Genomic DNA, 18,405 nt, shown 5'->3' on the forward strand with positions numbered 1-18,405 from the left:
CTCACTTTATAGACCAGGCTAACCTTGACATCACACAAATCTGCCTCCCTCTGTCTCCCTGAGTGCTGAGATTAAAGGCGTATGCCCAGCTCCAGTTAGGTTTGCTTTTTTTGTTGTTGTTTTGTTTTGTTATTGTTTTTTGAGACAGGGTTTCTCTGTGTAGCCTTTGGCTGTCCTGGACTCACTTTGTAGACCAGGCTGACCTTGAACTCACGGTGATCTACCTTCCTCTGCCTCCCAAGTGCTGGGATTAAAGGTGTGTGCCACCACCGCCGAGCTAAAGATTTATTTACTATTTGTACAGTAAGTACTCTCCCTGCATGTATGCCTGCAGGCCAGAAGAGGGCATCAGATCACATTACAGATGGTTGTGAACCACCACGTGGTTGCTGGGAATTGAACTCAGAAACTTTGGGAGAACAGGTGGCACTCTTAACCACTAAGCCATCTCTCCAGCCCCAGTTAGGTTTTCTAATGCTGTTATAAACACCATGACTAAAAGCAACTTGGGGAGGAAAGGGTTTATTATTGTTGTTGTATATTATAACTCCCATCATTGAAGTTAGGGCAGGAACCTGGAGACAGGAACTGATGCAGAAGCCATGGAGGAGTGCTGCCTACTGGCTTGTTCATCATGACTTGCTCAGCCTGCTTTTTATACCATCCAGGACTACCAGCCCAGGGATGGCACCACCCACAGTGGGCTGTACCTTCCCACATCAATCATTAATTACACACACACACACACACACACACACACACACACACACACCACACCACACCACACCTTTTAGGCTAATTTGGTGTGGGCATTTTCTCAATTGAGTTTCCTTCTGAGATGACTCTAGTTTGTATCAAATTAATGTAGAACTAGCCAGAACAAGATCAGAGACAAGCACCTTTCCTAGTGGGTTTTCCTTCAGTGTTGTAATCATGAACATCACCTGTGCAGCATCTGTGGCACTGCATGGTAGGTCCTCTCTCCCTTTCTCCCTGTCTGAGGTGACTGCCTTCTCACCTTAGGAGGGCTGTGCTGCTCACCTGACACTCAGGTAGTGTGAGAAGCTGTGGACTCTCCTTCCAGTAGTCCTCAGCCTTCCTGATCTGCCACTGTGCTGAGCTGTCTGTCCTGTCCTTGTCCACCATCTTGGTTCCATCTTACTTGGTTTTTTTGAGATAGGGTTGTCCTGGAATTCACTCTGTAGACCAGGTTTGCCTCACACTCAGAGATCGCCTGCCTCTGCCTCCAAGTGCTGGGAGTACAGGTGTGCAGCACTACCTCCCTGACATTGATTACTTTCCTATTTTATCACTGAGAAGCCTGCTATCCTCACCTCCCTCTCATGCACTGTTGCTCTTAGTTTAAAAGTATGGCCTAATAATAGTTTATTAGGCTATAATTACTATGGCAGTGTTTTCTAACCTGTTGTATTTTTTTTAGAATGGCCTTTACCTGGGGCAAGGCAGATATTACCTCCTAAGCTGTCTTTTACCTCCTAAGCCCCTGTACCTTGGCATCTGTTCTGATTTCCACCTGGGCTACCTCCCAGCCATAATCCCATAGATACTTGCTGATGTTCTCCGTTTCCTCCATCCACGCTGATCCAGCCATGTGCTCCTTTTTCACGCTAACCCGTGGTGTCTGTCCATTTTTCTTTTTCCTCCAATCCTGCCTTCATTTCTCCTCTTCCTTCTTCCTCATCATGGTCCCTTGACCCCCCCAGCCTGTGAACCCCAAACTTGACCTCCCTTTCTTCTGCCAAATCCTAAGCTTCAGCATTTTTTATTAACCAGTCACTTTAAATTAGGCAAAGCAAGGTTTACACAAGGGCAAGTGTACATGAGAATGTGCCCAGTGAGGACATGGAAAGCAACCAGATCTTGGGGGGCCAGTAACTAGCATTAGAATACACAGCACCAGACCAACCCCCAACAGTGCACCCTCCTCACTGCCCTTGTGTTGCACCTACTCACTCAGCTGGTCATGGTGGGTCCTTAGAACTGTGCCTTGGCTGCACACTGCCTTCCAGTTCTGCTCAGTAGAGGCCCCCTCCAGTCATTCTCACCACGCCACTGGAACTGCTGCAGCATGTCCGTAAAGACCCGTGTTCAAGTGGAGCTCTATTCTTGTTGCTCTTGGCAACAGTGACCTTTGTCACTTACACCCTGTTGGAAAGTTTGTTTGTTTGTTTCATTTGGGTTCCAGGACATTATGCTCAGCCAGTTGTCTAACTACGTCATTGGCTGCTCCTTCTAAAATCTGCTAGATTCTTCTCTTCCTTAGCAATACTGCTGTGACTGCAGGTCAGTTCTTAGTCCCTCTCATTTATTCCCTTGACATCACAGCCTGGGTGCAACAGTGGCTCTTGACTCCCACTGTGCATCTTTCTCGGATACCTAGAACATCTCAGACAGAGCATCCTTCAGTTTTTCCCAGGATTCTCCACCTGGAGCGGAGCCTTTGTCATCTGTCATGTGCTTCAACTGCATTCGTGTGGGTGCCTAGTTCTTCCTTGCACTCTCGGTGTACATGAGAAATCCCTCAGAGTCCATCCTTTTGTTTGTTTGTTTGTTTTGTTTTGTTTTGTTTTGTTTTTCGAGACAGGGTTTCTCTGTGTAGCCTTGGCTGTCCGAGACTCACTTTGTAGACCAGGCTGGCCTTGAACTCACAGTGATCCACCTGCCTCTGCCTCTGCTTCCTGAGTGCTGGGATTAAAGTCATGCACCACCACACGTGGCTAAGGGTCCATCTTTAAAATGTATTTCATCGTGTCTGCATTAATACTCAGCCCAGCTCACTATCAGTCCTGCCTGGGCTGCTGGAGAATCTTCTTAGTACATCATTTTCAAACGCAATATTCTAGCTTACAGACTGCTCCCAATTTCACTTTCTTTTTTGCATCCTTTTTCCCACACAGCCAAAGTAGTTGTGGAAAATATAAGTTAGATCATGTTGCTTCCTTTTCTAGAATCTTCTCTTAGGCTCCCACACTCTTCCTTACTAGAGACTAGACCCTTTGGGTGCCTCACTACCTCTGTGAACCCATCTCCAGCTCCTGTCCTGCCTGCCCTTCTCACTGTTGCTGGTCGGCCAAGCATGTTTCCACCAGCAGAGCTTTGGCCTTGTTATCTTTCCTCCCCGGCCAGATCCCTGGTCTGCTCCGTGGCCCAACCTCCTACCAAAGCTCCTTGGGCTCCTCTACACATTGTTCATTAGGCTCCCCAGCTGCAAGGCCCCTGCTCTCTCCGGGCACTCTCCTGACCTCTTCTTCCATCCCACATAGACCCATCCTCTGTCTACCATGTAAACACTCAAGACTATGAGATAAATTCTACTGGGGCAGAAATTTACTGCCTGCTGTGCCTCTACCCCCTGGAGTTGAGCGTGGTGTAGTCAGTGAACACTGAGCTTCTGTGTACTCCAAGGTGGACCTGCCCGTACCTCCCCTTCTGAGTAACTGCCATCTGAAGTGGCCTTCATGCATCAGGTGGTCAGTTAAAACCTTGCAGAGAACTTCTCAGCCCAGTAGCTCATAAGCCAGGTGCCTGCCAGGTGCCCAGGCTGTCCTTCCTCAAACCTGCAGTGGTTGACCTGGTTCCCTGGAATGGACTGCACTGTGAAGGGGTGTGGGACGAAGCTTGGGGAGTAGGGTCATGAGGCTGCCTCAGGTCCAGAGCTGATGTTTTGAGCAGAGCCCTATGGGAGAGGCTCCAACAGAAAGGGATTTCCCTTGCGGATACTTGAAGTGAAGGAAAGAAAAAACACTTAAAGTTTTAATTTATGACTTGCTAATGTGATAAACTGAAATGAATCTTTTCTATCTCTTAGTACTGCTGGCGGTGGACAGGTTTTAATTTCGGCTTTGACCTCCTTGTGACTTATACCAATCGGTACATCATTTTCAAACGCAATACACTGAGTCAGCCATGTAGTGGATCTGTCAGCTTACAGCCGCGAAGGAGCATAGCATTTAGGTAGGATGGCGCCCCCATTTCCTACACCAGTGGAAGGGGAAGGCATGGAATGGAACCTTGATGAGCAGTGAGATGTAGGCCTGGGGTAAGACGAAGCAATGGGAGAGTACTGGGAGCTGAGAAAACTCCACTTTATATCCCAGGAAATGAACACAGAAGGGCTTGAGTGCCAGGATAGGCAGCTAGAGTAGGGATGCTGGGCAACTTGATTCTGAGCTTGAAACTCACCATGTTACATTCCCAGCAAGTAAAATGTGCAGACTAGAATGAGGCAGGTGTTCTTGGAAAGCACCTGGTGGGCATGCTGTGTCCTCCTCTGCCTGAAACCTAAGCTGGCATGTGCTTCTGGACTTAGTGCTGCAGACTGACAGTTGCAGATAGTTGATTTGCAAAAATCAATTCATGGTGGTGACCTCTTTAAAGCTAGGAGACAGGAGCAGACATATGTTTGTGAGTTTGAGACCAACCTTGTCTACATATGTGAGTTCCATAACAGCCAGACCCTGCCTCTAAAACAGAACCTCAAAGGGATTTCATGTAAGACCTAAAGTTGTTGACACAGAAGATGAGACAAGGCAAAGGCTTGATGACATTTGATTTGGTGTGGACATCTTTGATAAGATGCCAAAAGCACAGGCATCAGGAGACTTCATCCACATTGTAAGCATGTGTCAGAGAACAGCAGTGAAAAGCAGCCACAGAAGGGGAGAACATTTGCAAGCAGACCATACCCTGATAGGACTAGTGTTCAAAGCACACAGCAGACAGCTGCCAGCTGTGGGAGCAAAGGTTTGTAGTTCCTGCTAAGTTTGAGACTGATACACAGTGCCAGCTAAAAAGGGTGGGGCGTGTGGAGAGATGGCTCCATAGGTGGGTTCTCTTGCAGAGGACCCAGGTTCCGTTCGCAGCCCCCCACATGGTGGCTCACAGCCATCCATAACTCCACTTCCAGAAGACCCAGCACCCTCTTTTGACACTTGTAGGCACCAGGCATGTACACAGTGCACATAGATACAAGCAGGCAAAAACTTGTACACACAAAATAAAGTTTTATGATTAAGAGTATACAGATTAAAAGGTGCTGAGGCTGTGGAAGAGCAGCTACGAGTGTGCACAGTGCTCTGGGTTTAGTCTTACACATCCAGCAAAACAAAGCACCAAAGACATTGCATAAGCTTTCTCCAAAGGACTGAGAAGGTGGCTCAGTCATCACAATGCTTGCCAGACAAACATGAGGACCTGAGATCCCTCCACAGCAGCTCCACACCTGTAATGCCGGGGCACTGGGGGCAAAACCCGAGGATCCATGGGGCCTGCTTAGCCAGATGGGTTAGTGCCAGAGTCTCAAAAAAAGGTAGAGGGTGATAGAGGAAAGCACCCCGTTATATACTCATGAATACATATACCCCTAAAACACAGATGCAGTCTCCAAAGAAGATAAATGAGCAGGGCATGGTGGTGCACGCCTTTAATCCCAGCACTCAGGAGGCAGAGGCAGGCGGATCGCTGTGAGTTCGAGGCCAGCCAGGACAGCCAAGGCTATACAGAGAACCCCTGTCTCAAAAACCTCCAAAAAAAAAAAAAAAGATATATAAATGTCCGGTGCTTAACATCACTACTCCTTGGGGAAATGAAATAAAAAAAAACACAATAACATGTTCAACAAGTGCTTTACGACCCAACAGTTCTGCTTCTGGGTATATCCCAAAGAGTCAGAAGCGAGGGCTTAGACGTTTATACTCTTAGCTCGCAGCAGCACTGCTCCAGACAGTGAGAGAGTAGAACCTGAGCAGATAACTGGATAAACATAGGCGGTGATGCTTGCAGAGCAGAGCACTGGCCATCCTAGAAAGGCCCTGTGAGGTGAGTTACACGTGTCATGACAGCACAGCAATCCTGATTCCACTCAGTGTACAGGGACAGAAAGTAAGCTGTGGGTGCCCATTCTTGGAGAAGAGAGTGAAGAGTCACTGCTTAGTAAGGATGGTGTCAGGTGGGAAGGTGGAAATGCTCTGAGCATGGATTTGGTGATGCCACTGCAAGGAAACCGCACAGTGACTCCATGTGCTGTGTGACTTGCCACAGTGATGAAAGCTCTCCTCAAAGTTTTGGTTTGGCTTGGTTTTTTGGTTTTTTTGAGCCAGGGTTTCTCTGTTTAGCCCTGGCTGTCCTGGAACTTGCTCTGTAGCCCAGACTGGGATTAAAGATGTATGCCACCACCACTCAGCTTCAATGTTATTTTTATATAATAGAATAACGAAGTTAGAATTGGAACTAAGTTACATTTTTTAAAGTCTTTTACATCCTTTATAAAGGATTCACCTTATGAGGGGCACATTACTGCAATCCCATTACTCGGGAGTTGGAGGCAGGGAAGATCACGGTTCAAGGCCAGTCTGAGCTACATGAGACCTGCTCCTGAAAACCAAGCATTAGAGCTATAGCTGTGGTAACATGTTTGCCCAGCATATGCAGGATCCTGAGCCTGGGCTCTATCCACAGCACTGCCAGAAATAAGACTTCCAGGGGATACAGGAGGAGAAAAGGCAGAGTGAGGACGGCCTTGCTTAGACTAGTCTTCACTTAAAAATTGTCTCCTTGTTTAAATCCTAGATTGCGGTTGGCTTCTTTTGACAGTAGTGGGAAACTCATTTGCAGCAGAGCAACTGGCTACCAGATACTGACACTTGAAAAAGACCAGGTACGTGTGCCTGTGTGCTTCCCTTTGCTGCATCATGCGTGTGTTTGGAGTCTTTGAAGCTCTTAAGCAAAATTGACGTTAAAATGACAATATTTTGATGTGAATTTTGTTGAAATTTTTCAAAATTAAATAACCTGGTCACCTGCAGAGCTCGCCTGAGGCCAGCACTGTAGATCTGGTGTCCTTGATCCAAAAATGTGAAACCTAAACTGCTTTATTAAAATCTAAGGTGTTTTGAATATCACATGTAGAGTTCCACCAGGAAACAATATTTTCAATAAATGGTGCATAAAATTAACCTTGAGTCTATTTGTATGAACATATGTATGAAATACAAATGAGTTAAAATGTTCTAAAATCTGGAAGAATAAAAAATGTGGTCTCAAGCGTTTTAGATGAGGGCTATTCTACCTCTTGAAACAGCATGGGGCCACAGGAACAAGACTATCTGAGGGCAAGAAGGGCTGGCAAGAAGGAAACTATGACTTTGAGCATCACCTTCACAAAGCAGTGCAGTGCGTGTTCTGTCCTGTACAAGGAGAGTTTGTTCACACACTCACAGCACATGTCCTGAAGATGCTCCTGGATAGGAAGTGCTTTCCGAAAGCATATTAGATTTGTAGACTATAGACATCCATAATATTCTCCATATGGTCTCTGAAGTCACTTGTCATGTCATATCCAAACTCACATATAAATTTTCTAATGTTATGATGAGAAAGTAAACTGTTTTCAGAAATGAAAACTGGAGTGCTGAATGCTGAGGAATTTTGTTTCTTTTAATAACCTACCTCACTGGTGGCGGTGTCCTGTTTCAGCAAAGGACTTAGAGCCTGTGTTCCTTAGGTGGAATGGCCTGCACTGGGGGAATGTGGAGAATCAATAACTGCGACCTCACATGCCTTAGGAACCTCCCAAGCACAGTTCCCTCTGCAGCTGCAGCTGTAAAGGGGCTGAGGACAGCTCATGGCAGAGCGCTTGGCTTGTATGAGAGAGGCCTGAACGCTATTGCAGATCCACAGAAGAAACAGAAGTAGGCATGGCAGGTAGCACGTGAGAATGTCCATTTCACGACAGGGAACAAGGGAGAGCCTTCACATGCCTGTATTTTTTTTTCTGTTGCCTTTATTATTGTTTTTCTTTTGTTTGTTTTATATTAGATGATGTTTGTTTACAAGAGGACATGTACTTAATTTCATTCTAATACTCTTTGTGTCAGTGTCTCACCATGTAACCCTGGCTGTCCAGCAGCACTGTATGTGATGTAATGAAAGATGGGTGTGTCAGATGTGAGCTAAGTAAGTGAGTAAATAGCCTGGTGACATGCTGAGTAGCAAGGCTGGCAAGTGAAGGCCATGAGTGAAGGCATACAGGGCAGATGGCTCAGAAGGAAGGAATTACAGCTGCTAGCCTCCTGAAGGCTCCAGTGGACATCAGTTGGTCTCCAGGTCCAAACACAGGTATGAGGCAGTGGCGACACCGTGCACAGCAGACAGTATGGGTTCTCGTCTGGAAGCAGGCCCTGATGGAGAGGACCTGTGTGTGCTGCCGCCATGCAAGGCCCCCACAGCTTCACTTTCAGAGTGGACCCTGCAGGGGCACTTCACCATGCAGGTGTTTCAGTGAAGGCGTATGTATATACAGGGCGGAGTTAAAATGTTTGAGGCTGCTAGAAGTCATCTAGTGCATTGGATTGGAGACCAGAGATTAATGCAGCTTATTCAAAGATTGGTATGTCCATTTGCCTTCAGTCAGTGTCTTCACCAGCTCCCTCTGAGTTAGCCCTTTGACATACCTGAGGCCAGTTTTAATTGCATTTAGACCTCTGACATCTGGTTTTCCTCAGAGCCTTTTTGTTTTGTTTTGGTTTGGGTTTTGGTTTGTTTGTTTTTGTCAGTGCACAAGTGTGTGTGTGTGTGTGTGTGTGTGTGTGTGTGTGTGTGTGTGTGTGTGTTTAATCATCAGTGTACATGGCTTCAAAGTCTGTCACCAAATTTAGTAAATGTGCCTGTACTCAGGTTTCAGGGACAGGTTTTGCCCAAGGCAAGGTGGCTCAGATGTGTGCTGACATTCCTTTTGGCAGCAGTGTTTTCCCATCTGCCAAGATGACAGTGTTCCTATTTTACTCCCTGAGATTGTCCTGAATACCACCTTCCCTGAATACTGGGCAGAGTGCAGAGAAATTGTAGGCTATATTTGGATAAAATTTCTATCCCTTTACCAGAAATGTTGTGCTTACTCTTCTTTGCTGGGTGTGGTGTCCCATGCCTTTAATCCCTTGGAAGGCAGAGACAGACTGATCTCTGAATTTGAGACCAGCCTGGTCTACAGAGCTAGTTCCAGGATAGCCTGGGCTACACAGAGAAACCTTGTCTTAAACAAAACAAAACAAAAAGTTAATATCCTTTAAGCCTACTTTGGTCACATACATATTCTAGTTTTAGTTGATCTTCATAGGAATTAGTGCTTCAGACTAATTAAACAGTGTTTACAATATTCTCCAAGATGTATAAAATAGCATGAGTGGTGCCTCCAGTGCATGGGGTGTTCCTCGGGTGGTAGGTGGTAGGAATGTCCGTTTCAGTGTTGCTTGCTTTAAGGACTCACTCTGTGGTCCTGCTGACAGATCTCTGAGGTCCACAGAGAGAAAACGTATCAGTTGTGGTTCCCCTGTGGCTCTCACCACCTGTCTGTTCATAGATGTAGCTGAGTCCAAAATGTTTCTACATGATTTACCTCATGCTGGGGACTTGGATAAAGGCAGGGACTGTGCTTGGTGACAACAGCAGTGACTCCCTGCCTTAGTCCAGTGATACTCTATACTGGAGTCTTAAAAGCTGAAACCAAGTGAGCAAATCGCTGTGCACACAACTATGCATGTGCTCTGCATCTGAGCTCTGTGCCCAGCCTCTGTTCACTGTGTGCTCATAAAATATGCAGGAACTTGCCGGGTATGGTGGTGCACGCCTGAAATCCCAGCACTGGGGAGGCAGAGGCAGGTGAGCTCAAGGCCAGCCTGGTCTACAAAGTGAGTCCAAGACAGCCAAGACTACACAGACAAACTCCGTCTGAAAAAAACAAAAGAAAGAAAATAGCAGCCCCGGTTGAGTAGTTGGCTCTGTCAGCTTTACTCCTCAGTGCCGTCCTCTGAGCCAAAAGCTAAACAGTGAGGAAGATCCAGGTAATAAGCTCATGCACACATCTCAGGGCTGGAGTCTAGGGCTACAGCTGTGGTGAGTGCTTCTTGCCATGCTGCTTTCTCCACTATTCAACAGCTTGACTTACTGATATAAAGTGTTGCTGTCTGGTTGTCATTAAACCTACATATAACTCTGTCTTGCAGGAACAAGTGGTGATGAACTTGGACAGCAGGCTTCTGATCTTCCCTCTGTACATCTGCTGTAACTTCTTGTATATATCACCAGAAAAAAGAACTGAAAGTAACCGCCACCCAGAAAACCCAGGACACTGAGGCAGCCGCTCGTCATGGGAAGAGGAGCAGTGTGACAACTGTGGAGCCAGCTTTAACACCATGGCCTACAGCGTTCACATCCAAGGTGACTAACAGGGACAGGCCTCATGAACTGTACGGATGCTGCAGGAGATGTCCTCGCCCTCATTACATTTCTATGCACATATGAAAAAGTATTTAAAGCTAAGAAAGTATCTGTCAAACCATGTACGTTCAAAGGATGTCAACTCCTGCTTTAATTTAGTAGCAGTAGAAAATTGCTGTAGCTAAATTTCTTATTTTTTCCAACAAAATATAGATTTAATTTTGAGCTTGAATTTTGATCCTACCTAATGTTAGTGAACTTTACTTACTCACTGTAAATTGGTTCCTATTTTGTTAAGAGAATGCTTAGGACATAGTGTGAATGGCCAATCATAAATGCTCTTTCAATTGGTGCCTTTAAAGCTGTTCTTTAATTCTTTCAGTGCTCATTTAAGTCCTCTGTTTAATATCTTTCCAATCTCTGCTTCTTTTTAACCATCAAATCCTTTTTCATGGTTTGGGAGACTAAGCTTAGGAAATGGTTTTGTTTTTCTTTCTTTTTTTTTTTTTTTTTTAATCTAAACTTGAGCATTTTCATATTTTTTTAAACTTTAACTTTCCTACAATTTTAAATGACAACAACAGTCAGCTTTAGGACTTGAAGTAAACTTGAATAAGGGAAATAGGTTATTCCAAGGTTCTCCTTCGCCTTGCGTGCTTGGGCTTGTCTGACATTCTGTGTTCTTTTGTGTTAACAAATTATTTATGTACAGATACATTTTCGAACATTTTCATGTTCTCTGATTGTTGGAATATATGTTCAAATTGGGAATCTTTAGTTGGGAATCTTTGTTTCCTACTTAAGCTCAGGACTTTATACCCTCTGAACTGAGTGCCTTTGAGTCACATACGCAAATAGATTTCATGGTGAATGTACAGGAGGAGCTGGGAACAAAACATTCGTGTTAGAACAGCCTATTTTTGTCAAGAATAAGATGTACGCTTGTCTGATTTGTACACGCTGGTTCCTTGTGTTTATTGCTATTTGAAAATAGCTTCTCATTTTCCTCCAGTCAGAGTAAGTGCTTATGTGGTTGATGTATGTTTTTAGTATTTTTTTAAATTGGAATCATTTTTATGTATCTGTTCAAATAATAAACGCTCATTTGGAAAAGGAATATGCTCCTGTTTAGAGTGGACTTGAAAACCTTACCTGAAACTAGGATTATTTTTGGAGGGGGCACTTTTCAAGACAGGGTTTCTCTGTGTAGCTTTGGCTATCCCGGAACTCACTGTGTAGACAGTACCGGCCTCCAGCTCCCAGAGCCCCACCTGCCTCTGCCTCCTAAGTGCAGGATTAAAGGTGTGCGCCATCATTGCTCAGCTGATACTAAAATTCTATTTTTCCTTGAAGCTTAGTTTCTTTTCCAAGTAATTGGTTCTTTGTGTTGTTTTGTTCTAAAGCAGAATTCTATTAGAGATTAAGAAGAAGAAGAAAAATGGGGCTGGGAAAAAGGGACCTAGGAAAATGAGAGAAGTCTTGCCCTGAGTCAGAGGTCACACGGCAGGTTCCGCTGTGGAAGTCCGCAGCAGGGAGAAGAACGCCTGCATCGGGGGAGCTAGCCGGCTTCAGATTTGGCTGGGGAAAGACAACACCAATACAAATGTAGAAAAAAAGGGTTAGGCTGTCTGAGTTCTCGCTTGGGGAGCACACAGGCTTAGCTCTGAGGATCGTAAGCGCCTGCTTCCACCTGCTTTTAGCTTTGAATTACTGGTGTTTTTTCTTTCCTGGTAACAGATGATAGGTTCACAGATTATCCTCGTCTTTTCAGAATTCAACTGCTTTGAATGCCTTCTCCATCCTAGAATGTTTTTAATGGCACTCATTGATTATTTTTAGATCAAGACCCATACAGCATACATAAGAATGTATGAATTTACACTGGTGTGAAGATGGGCTACGTCTGTTATCACAGACCGTGCCTGTCGAGGACCCACACCTCACATCTTCTTAGGATTTGTTAGGCAGGTTCCCAGCGTATACACAAGGATATATGGAATGTCACTGAGGAAACTACTCAGACCACATGGGAAATGTTAGAGTGGAGCTAACCTCCCCAGGCAGCTTTAAGCCAGCTGGACACAGGCACCTCCAACCCCCTTAATCTTCTCTTCAGCTCTTCTGCTAAGGATTCTGGGGCGCTTACCCTCCCCCAGAACCTTGTAGTAACCGGATGGTGCACCATCAGTGACAGGAGCAGCTCCAGTCGTCTGCTCAATGACCAGGGCAGAGGCTCTGCTTCCTCCTTAAGGGTAGATGCAGCACACCAACTTCCCCAAAGCTACCTGGATATTGTTGATGCTGTGGTGATGCATGCCTCTAGCATTCCCACGGCCTCCAGGGTGCTTGTGGTACTCACCAATGCGGCCGTGACCGTGGCTTACAGGCCCCGGAATTTCCGGGTCTTCCTCAGTCTGGATGGCGTGGTGGCGGCAGGAAGGAAAGAGCCTCCTAGAACTTTAATATGAAGATCTCTAAAGCAACGGTGAGGCCCGTGGGATGCTGCATTTCTGAACCGTACTCCTAGCTGTAATTATCTTTTTCCAGCGACTGTTTGTTTTCCTTCATCAGCACGAGAATTCCTTAACTCTATATATTACAAAACAAACAAAACAACACATGCCTGTCATTCCAGTATGCAAGAGGCTGAGGCAGGAAAATCACAAGACTGTGGGACAGCCTGGGGCTGCATGGCGAGACCCTGCTTTATAACAACAACAACAACAACAACAACAAAGCAATTATACTCAAATATTTTTACAAATCTTGGAAGTTAAAATGTGAATATATCGAAAAGGAAGATTGCCTACTTCCTTTCACTTAAACCACTGGTCAGGTTGGTAGTCTGTGTTTCCTCTCTGTCAGCAAGCTCTCCTGGTCTGGATGATGATGAAGAAGAAAAAGGAGGAGGAGGAAAAGGAGGAGGAGATAGTGATTCTCCTGTCATTTGAGAGACTAGTTGTTGAAAAGTGTCAGGTGACAATTGGAGACCATCATGTGTGGGGACTTCATACTTGTCAGCTCTTCTGTATATCCTCTGCCACGTTCTGTCTGTGAGTTTAGATTTTTATTAATTGTGAGTGCTAGAAAACTAGCCATCCACAGTAGCTTCTTTGGCTATTTATCCAGTAAAGAAGAGACTGTATTGTAGCTTCATACTGAATTATTACAGAGGGACCTGGACTCCCCACGCACACGCACACACACACCCTTCCTGCCATGGCTGATGATTTGGCTTGAACCTTAGCATGGTGGGTAAACTACGGTGAAAACAGCAGTAAGCCACCCACTTTGGGGGTTAGATTTTCTTTACATGGGCCCTCAGAATGTAGTCCAGGCTAGCCTCAAACTCAAGATCTTTCTACCTCAGCTTCTCCAGTGTCCCTACCTCCCAAGTCCCAAGGTTACAGGCACTCTGTACCCTCCTCCCTCATGCAGCAATACTGAGAAGTGCAATGTTTAAGAGAAGATTAAGCCCTGCGTGGCCCAGGGCAGCTGTGTCTTGAATGGCGTCCTACACCACATGGTACATTCTGGCACTTTGATCAGAGACCTCGCTCACTGCCTCCAGAACTGCAAGAAATGTTTTTCACTGTAAGTTGCCCAGTCTCTGACATTATATTCAACAGACTGAGAGACCACCTAGATAAATGTCCTTACCTCCTATAGGTTTTTCTTTTCTTTTTATTTCTTTTTATTTTTTATTTTTTTAGATTTATTTATTATGTGTACAGTATTCTGCCCAGATGTATGCCTGCACACCAGAAGAAGTCACCAGATCTCATTATAGATGGTGGTGAGCCACCATGTGGCTGCTGGGAATTGAACTCAGGACCTTTGGAAGAACAGACAGTGCTCTTAACCTCTAAGCCATCTCTCCATCCCCCTGTTTTTCTTTTACTTAGTTTCTGTGTTACGCCAGCTTGATCTCTGAAGAAGCCCAAATCGACTTCTCTCCAACCCCTAAAAGTGCAGAGGCTCCACTGTGCCCTCAGGTAACCCTATGATGTCGCATATCCACATTTCCCCCTCACTTCTTCTTCTTACCCCTTTCTTTCCCCCCCCCCCCCAAAATACACATTTCCCCTTGTTTTCTGGCTGATTTCCCTCACATCACTTCCTTCTGGAAGCTCTTCTGCGTGCCCTTCCCCCAACAGTGGGCAGGTGCTTGTCATTGTCCCTTCCTGCTGTCCCGTTGCACGTCTCATGTGCCTTTATTCACTATTCAGTCCTTTCATATATAGATATACAATAAATGTGAACAGTGTGACGAATAATTGTGGTTTTATTTTCTAATGTTTCCTCTCCTAGTGCGTTAGCTGGCCAGCCATTTCACATTGAGTCCTAGAGCATCAGTGGACTCCATTCACATATGTGTGGACACACAGACCAGCCAGCCCAAAACTCGAGTCCCCAACCACTTGTTTTGATTTTTTAAGGGTTAACTTATGTAAATGAATGTTTTCCCTGCATATGTGTATGTGCACAATGTGTATGCCTGAAAAACAAACAAAAAATGTGTATGCCTGATGTTGGGCGTTGGATCTCCTGGAACAGGAGTCAGATGATTGTGAACCACCGTATAGGTGACTGGGAACTGAACCCAGGTCCTCTGAAAGAGCAATCAGTGTTCTTTAGTGCTCAGCCATCACTCCAGCCTCTCTTGGTTTTTCGAGACAGGGTTTCTCTGTGTAACAGCCTTGGCTGTCCTGGACCAGGCTGGCCTTAAACTCACATAGATCCTCCTGCCTCTGCCTCCCAAGTGCTGGGATTATAGACTGCCCACTGCGCCCAGCTCCTTTTTTCCTCTTTAAGCCAGCAGGCCACTGTCTCCTGCTTTAATCATCCCTGCACTAGGTACCAGATGACACAGATCACCTCTCCATCACATGACTTTGAGGAAACATAATGGTTATTGTTGACTGTGAATTGATAGGATTTAGAATTGCCATGGAAGAGGCAGGCGGATCGCTGTGAGTTCGAGGGCAGCCTAGTCTACAAAGCAAGTCCAGGACAGCCAAGGCTACACAGAGAAACCCTGTCTCAAAAAAAAAGAATCACAATGGAAACTAATGTCTTTGTAGGGGATTATATCTACATGAGGTTGAGGTGTGGGGTGACCTAAATATAGGGAATACTATTGTATGATGACTTAGGGTCTTGGACTGCACACGAAAGAGAAAGGCTGAACACAATCACCCATCACACTGCTTCCTGACTACAGGTGAGGCCCACCTCAGGATCCTATTGCTCTGGCTCACCTGCCACCAATGGGCATTTGTCACAGCACCAAACAAAATAACCAGTACAGACATGAGCTGAGCAGACAGTTCGTCACAGATAGAGCACTGACAACAGGCCACACAAAGATTCTACCTAAGCCTAGCTTGGTGGACCCCAGTGGGGTTACTGGGGTGACTTGCAGGAACATGGGTACCTGCTCATGAAAGCTCTGCACCCCTGGAGCCCCCTGCACAGCTCACAGCCAGCACTCGGGAGACTAAGGACTGCCTCCAGTGGACAGCTGGCCTGAGCTCCATACTCAATTCCACGTCCGCCTGGACTACAGAGTGAGGACGAGAAATATCCAGTTGGAAGACTCCTAACTCACTGCAATTCAACATCATAGCCGATGACAAGATCGGACCTGCTTTCCAGGCAGAGCCGAAACAGCAACACAGCAGGAATGGGAGGGAGGAGCTAGACCACACAGACAGCAAACAGTGGCTCATGGGACAGCAGCCAGGACCCAGAGTCCTCACCAGACGCCCAGGGTTAGAGCCTTATGTTGGACTTGACAGCCTTCAAAGCTGTAAGGAACAGATTTCTGTTTTTAAGCCACCTTTCAACACCCTGGACACACTAAGGCAGTTCCAAAGATGGCCTGCGTTATCACGTAAAGGTGTCATACCTTTGCATCCTGCACTTAAATCTGTAATCTGTCCTGAGTTAATGTGCAGTAAGCAGGGTTTAGGTCAAGATTCACCAAATCTTTTGGTGAATTTTGTCAAGTGCTTTTTCTACATCTTATTAAAATGGTTTTGGGGGGGTTGTTTTTGTTGTTTTAGTTGGAGACAGGGTTTCTCTGTGTAGCCTTAGCTGTCCTGGACTCACTTTGGAGACCAGACTGGCCTCAAACCCACAGAGATCCACTTGCCTCTGCCTCCCTGAGTGCTAGGATTAAAGGCGTGTGCCAGCACTTCTGCCTGGTTTGGGGTTTTTTCCCTGTCTTTCTAATAAATTAAACTGAAAGTTTTGGTTTGGGGTTGGGTTTGTTGTTGTTGTTTAAGGTGAAGAAGCTCACTAGTGTTACTTTCCTGCTCAGTTATTTTACAGGGTTCCCTGCTGGGTTGATGGTATTGGCTTCCTGACACTATTGTAGCAAATTTACCACAGACAAGTTAGCCTTAAAAAAGACAGAATGCATTCTCTCACAGTTCTAGAGGTCAGAAGTCCAAAATCTATTTCTGTGACTGAGAGCAGGGTGTCAAGCAGAGCTTTCCTCCCTCTGCAACTCCCCATGAAGAATCCACTCCCTGCCTGCACGAGTACTTTTAAAATTAATTTTATCTGGGGTTCCTTAAATAGTGTTCTCCCTACTTCTCCCCAATCCCTTCTAAATACCCCAACACTAGGTAGGCGAGAATGGTTATTGGGGAGAAGGGGTGTAGTTTTCCTCAGCTACTTCCTGCTGTTCAAGGTCATCTGGTTCCTTGGGGCAAGTCCAATCCCTGTTTCAGAATATCTCCAACTTCTTGTCAAACTCCATCAACAGCAATCAGGAACTACATGAGGAAAGCACCAGCAGCCTTTTTTGTTGTTGTTGGGTTTTTTGTTATTGTTGGGTTTTTTGCTGTTGGTGGTGGTGGTGGTGGTGATGGTTTGTTTTTTTGAGACAGGGTTTCTCTGTGTAGCTTGGCTGATCTGCACCCAGTAGACCAGGCTGGCCTCTGCCTCCCCAGTCTTTTTCTGAGGCTGGCGTTTATTCCCATTGGCAAAGACCACACCCCTGCACAAGGTAGTTTCCAACTGACAAAGCTCATGTCCCCTCTCAGGAGGCAGTTCTCAGCTGTGGACAAACTGAAACAGACCCCATATCCCACACCTGGGATTAAAACAAAAACGTGCTTCATATAGACCAAAACTTCTACAACGCCTGCCTTTCGCAGCTTCTGTTGCTGTCACTAGGGTTTCAGTGCCTCTGCCTCTGGAGTTTTGGCACCTGCTCTGTGTCAGCCTTCCTCTGCCATGCTGCAGATTTTTGAGGAGGCACTTATGAGTCTCCTGAGTCATTGAGGGCAGCCACCTCATCTGCACATCCTTGCTTACATACAGTAACATTTATAGGCTCAAAAGAGGAGGACCAGGCATTTTTGGTGATCTGTTTACTGACTAAGCCATTCTCTGGAAGGTTCCTTGAGGAAGGACAGAATCTTAGAGCCTTTTACTTTCAAAAGACCATAGTTGCGACTGAAGAAATAGCAGAATGCAAGGGGTAAGAGCACTTGGGCTCATTTTCTCAGTGCCTACTGTCAGGAACCTCTAAACGGCCAGCTCCAGGGGATACAAACCCTCTTCTAGTCTGAGGACATATGCATACATATAAAAATAAACTTTCTCAAACCGCCATAGTAGTTTAGGGCACAATCTCAGCGCTGTCATCTGAGAAAACAAAGCTGACTGCGACCTTTGGTGTATTCGTTTCTTATGAGAGTTACGTGCAAAAATAAAAAACTACAAACGGATCGCTCGTGCTATTCCGATGATTAGACTTCATGTAGCAGGGCGTTGTGATGCACTCCTTTAAACCCCACACTTAGGAGACAGAGGCAGGCGGATCTCTGAGTTTGAGATCCGCCAGCCTGGTATATGTAACAAGTTCCAGGAAAACAAGGACGACGTAGTGAAACCTGCCTCAAAACCACAACAAAATAAGTGTATTTTATACGTGTAGAGAAACGCTGGGAAAACGGGAGAACTGTGCTGTGTGGAACGATAGACTGCTAGGTGCATTTACCGGAAGGACAAAAGGGCAAGTCGCAACCAAAAACAAAACAAAACAAACAAAAAAACTTGAAGAAGCGGAAGCGGCTGTCAGTACCTCCTGGAACTTCAGGCCTCGGAGCGGCATCCGGGGCAGGACTTAGCGTCTTCCGCTAGCTGGAGAAGACG

General features: G+C 45.8%; 1 protein-coding gene across 2 annotated transcripts in view; it reads left to right on the plus strand.

Moving 5' to 3' along the window:
- Positions 1-11,350, plus strand: part of GMCL1 (germ cell-less 1, spermatogenesis associated) — a 40,244-nt gene extending 28,894 nt beyond the window's left edge. The window contains exons 12-14 of one of the 2 annotated variants that reach the window (XM_084765255.1): positions 3,830-3,975; positions 6,589-6,676; positions 10,020-11,350. In XM_084765255.1, coding sequence (XP_084621381.1) covers positions 3,830-3,975; positions 6,589-6,676; positions 10,020-10,148 — 363 coding nt within the window. In that variant the 3' untranslated portion in view covers positions 10,149-11,350. The remainder of the gene's footprint in view (positions 1-3,829; positions 3,976-6,588; positions 6,677-10,019) is intronic. The other variant, XM_084765256.1, reaches the window with a different exon arrangement.
- Positions 11,351-18,405: the final 7,055 nt, after the last annotated feature.

This window comes from Acomys minous (assembly GCF_964271855.1).
Source record: "Acomys minous genome assembly, chromosome: 17".
Classification (NCBI taxonomy): Eukaryota; Metazoa; Chordata; class Mammalia; order Rodentia; family Muridae; genus Acomys; species Acomys minous.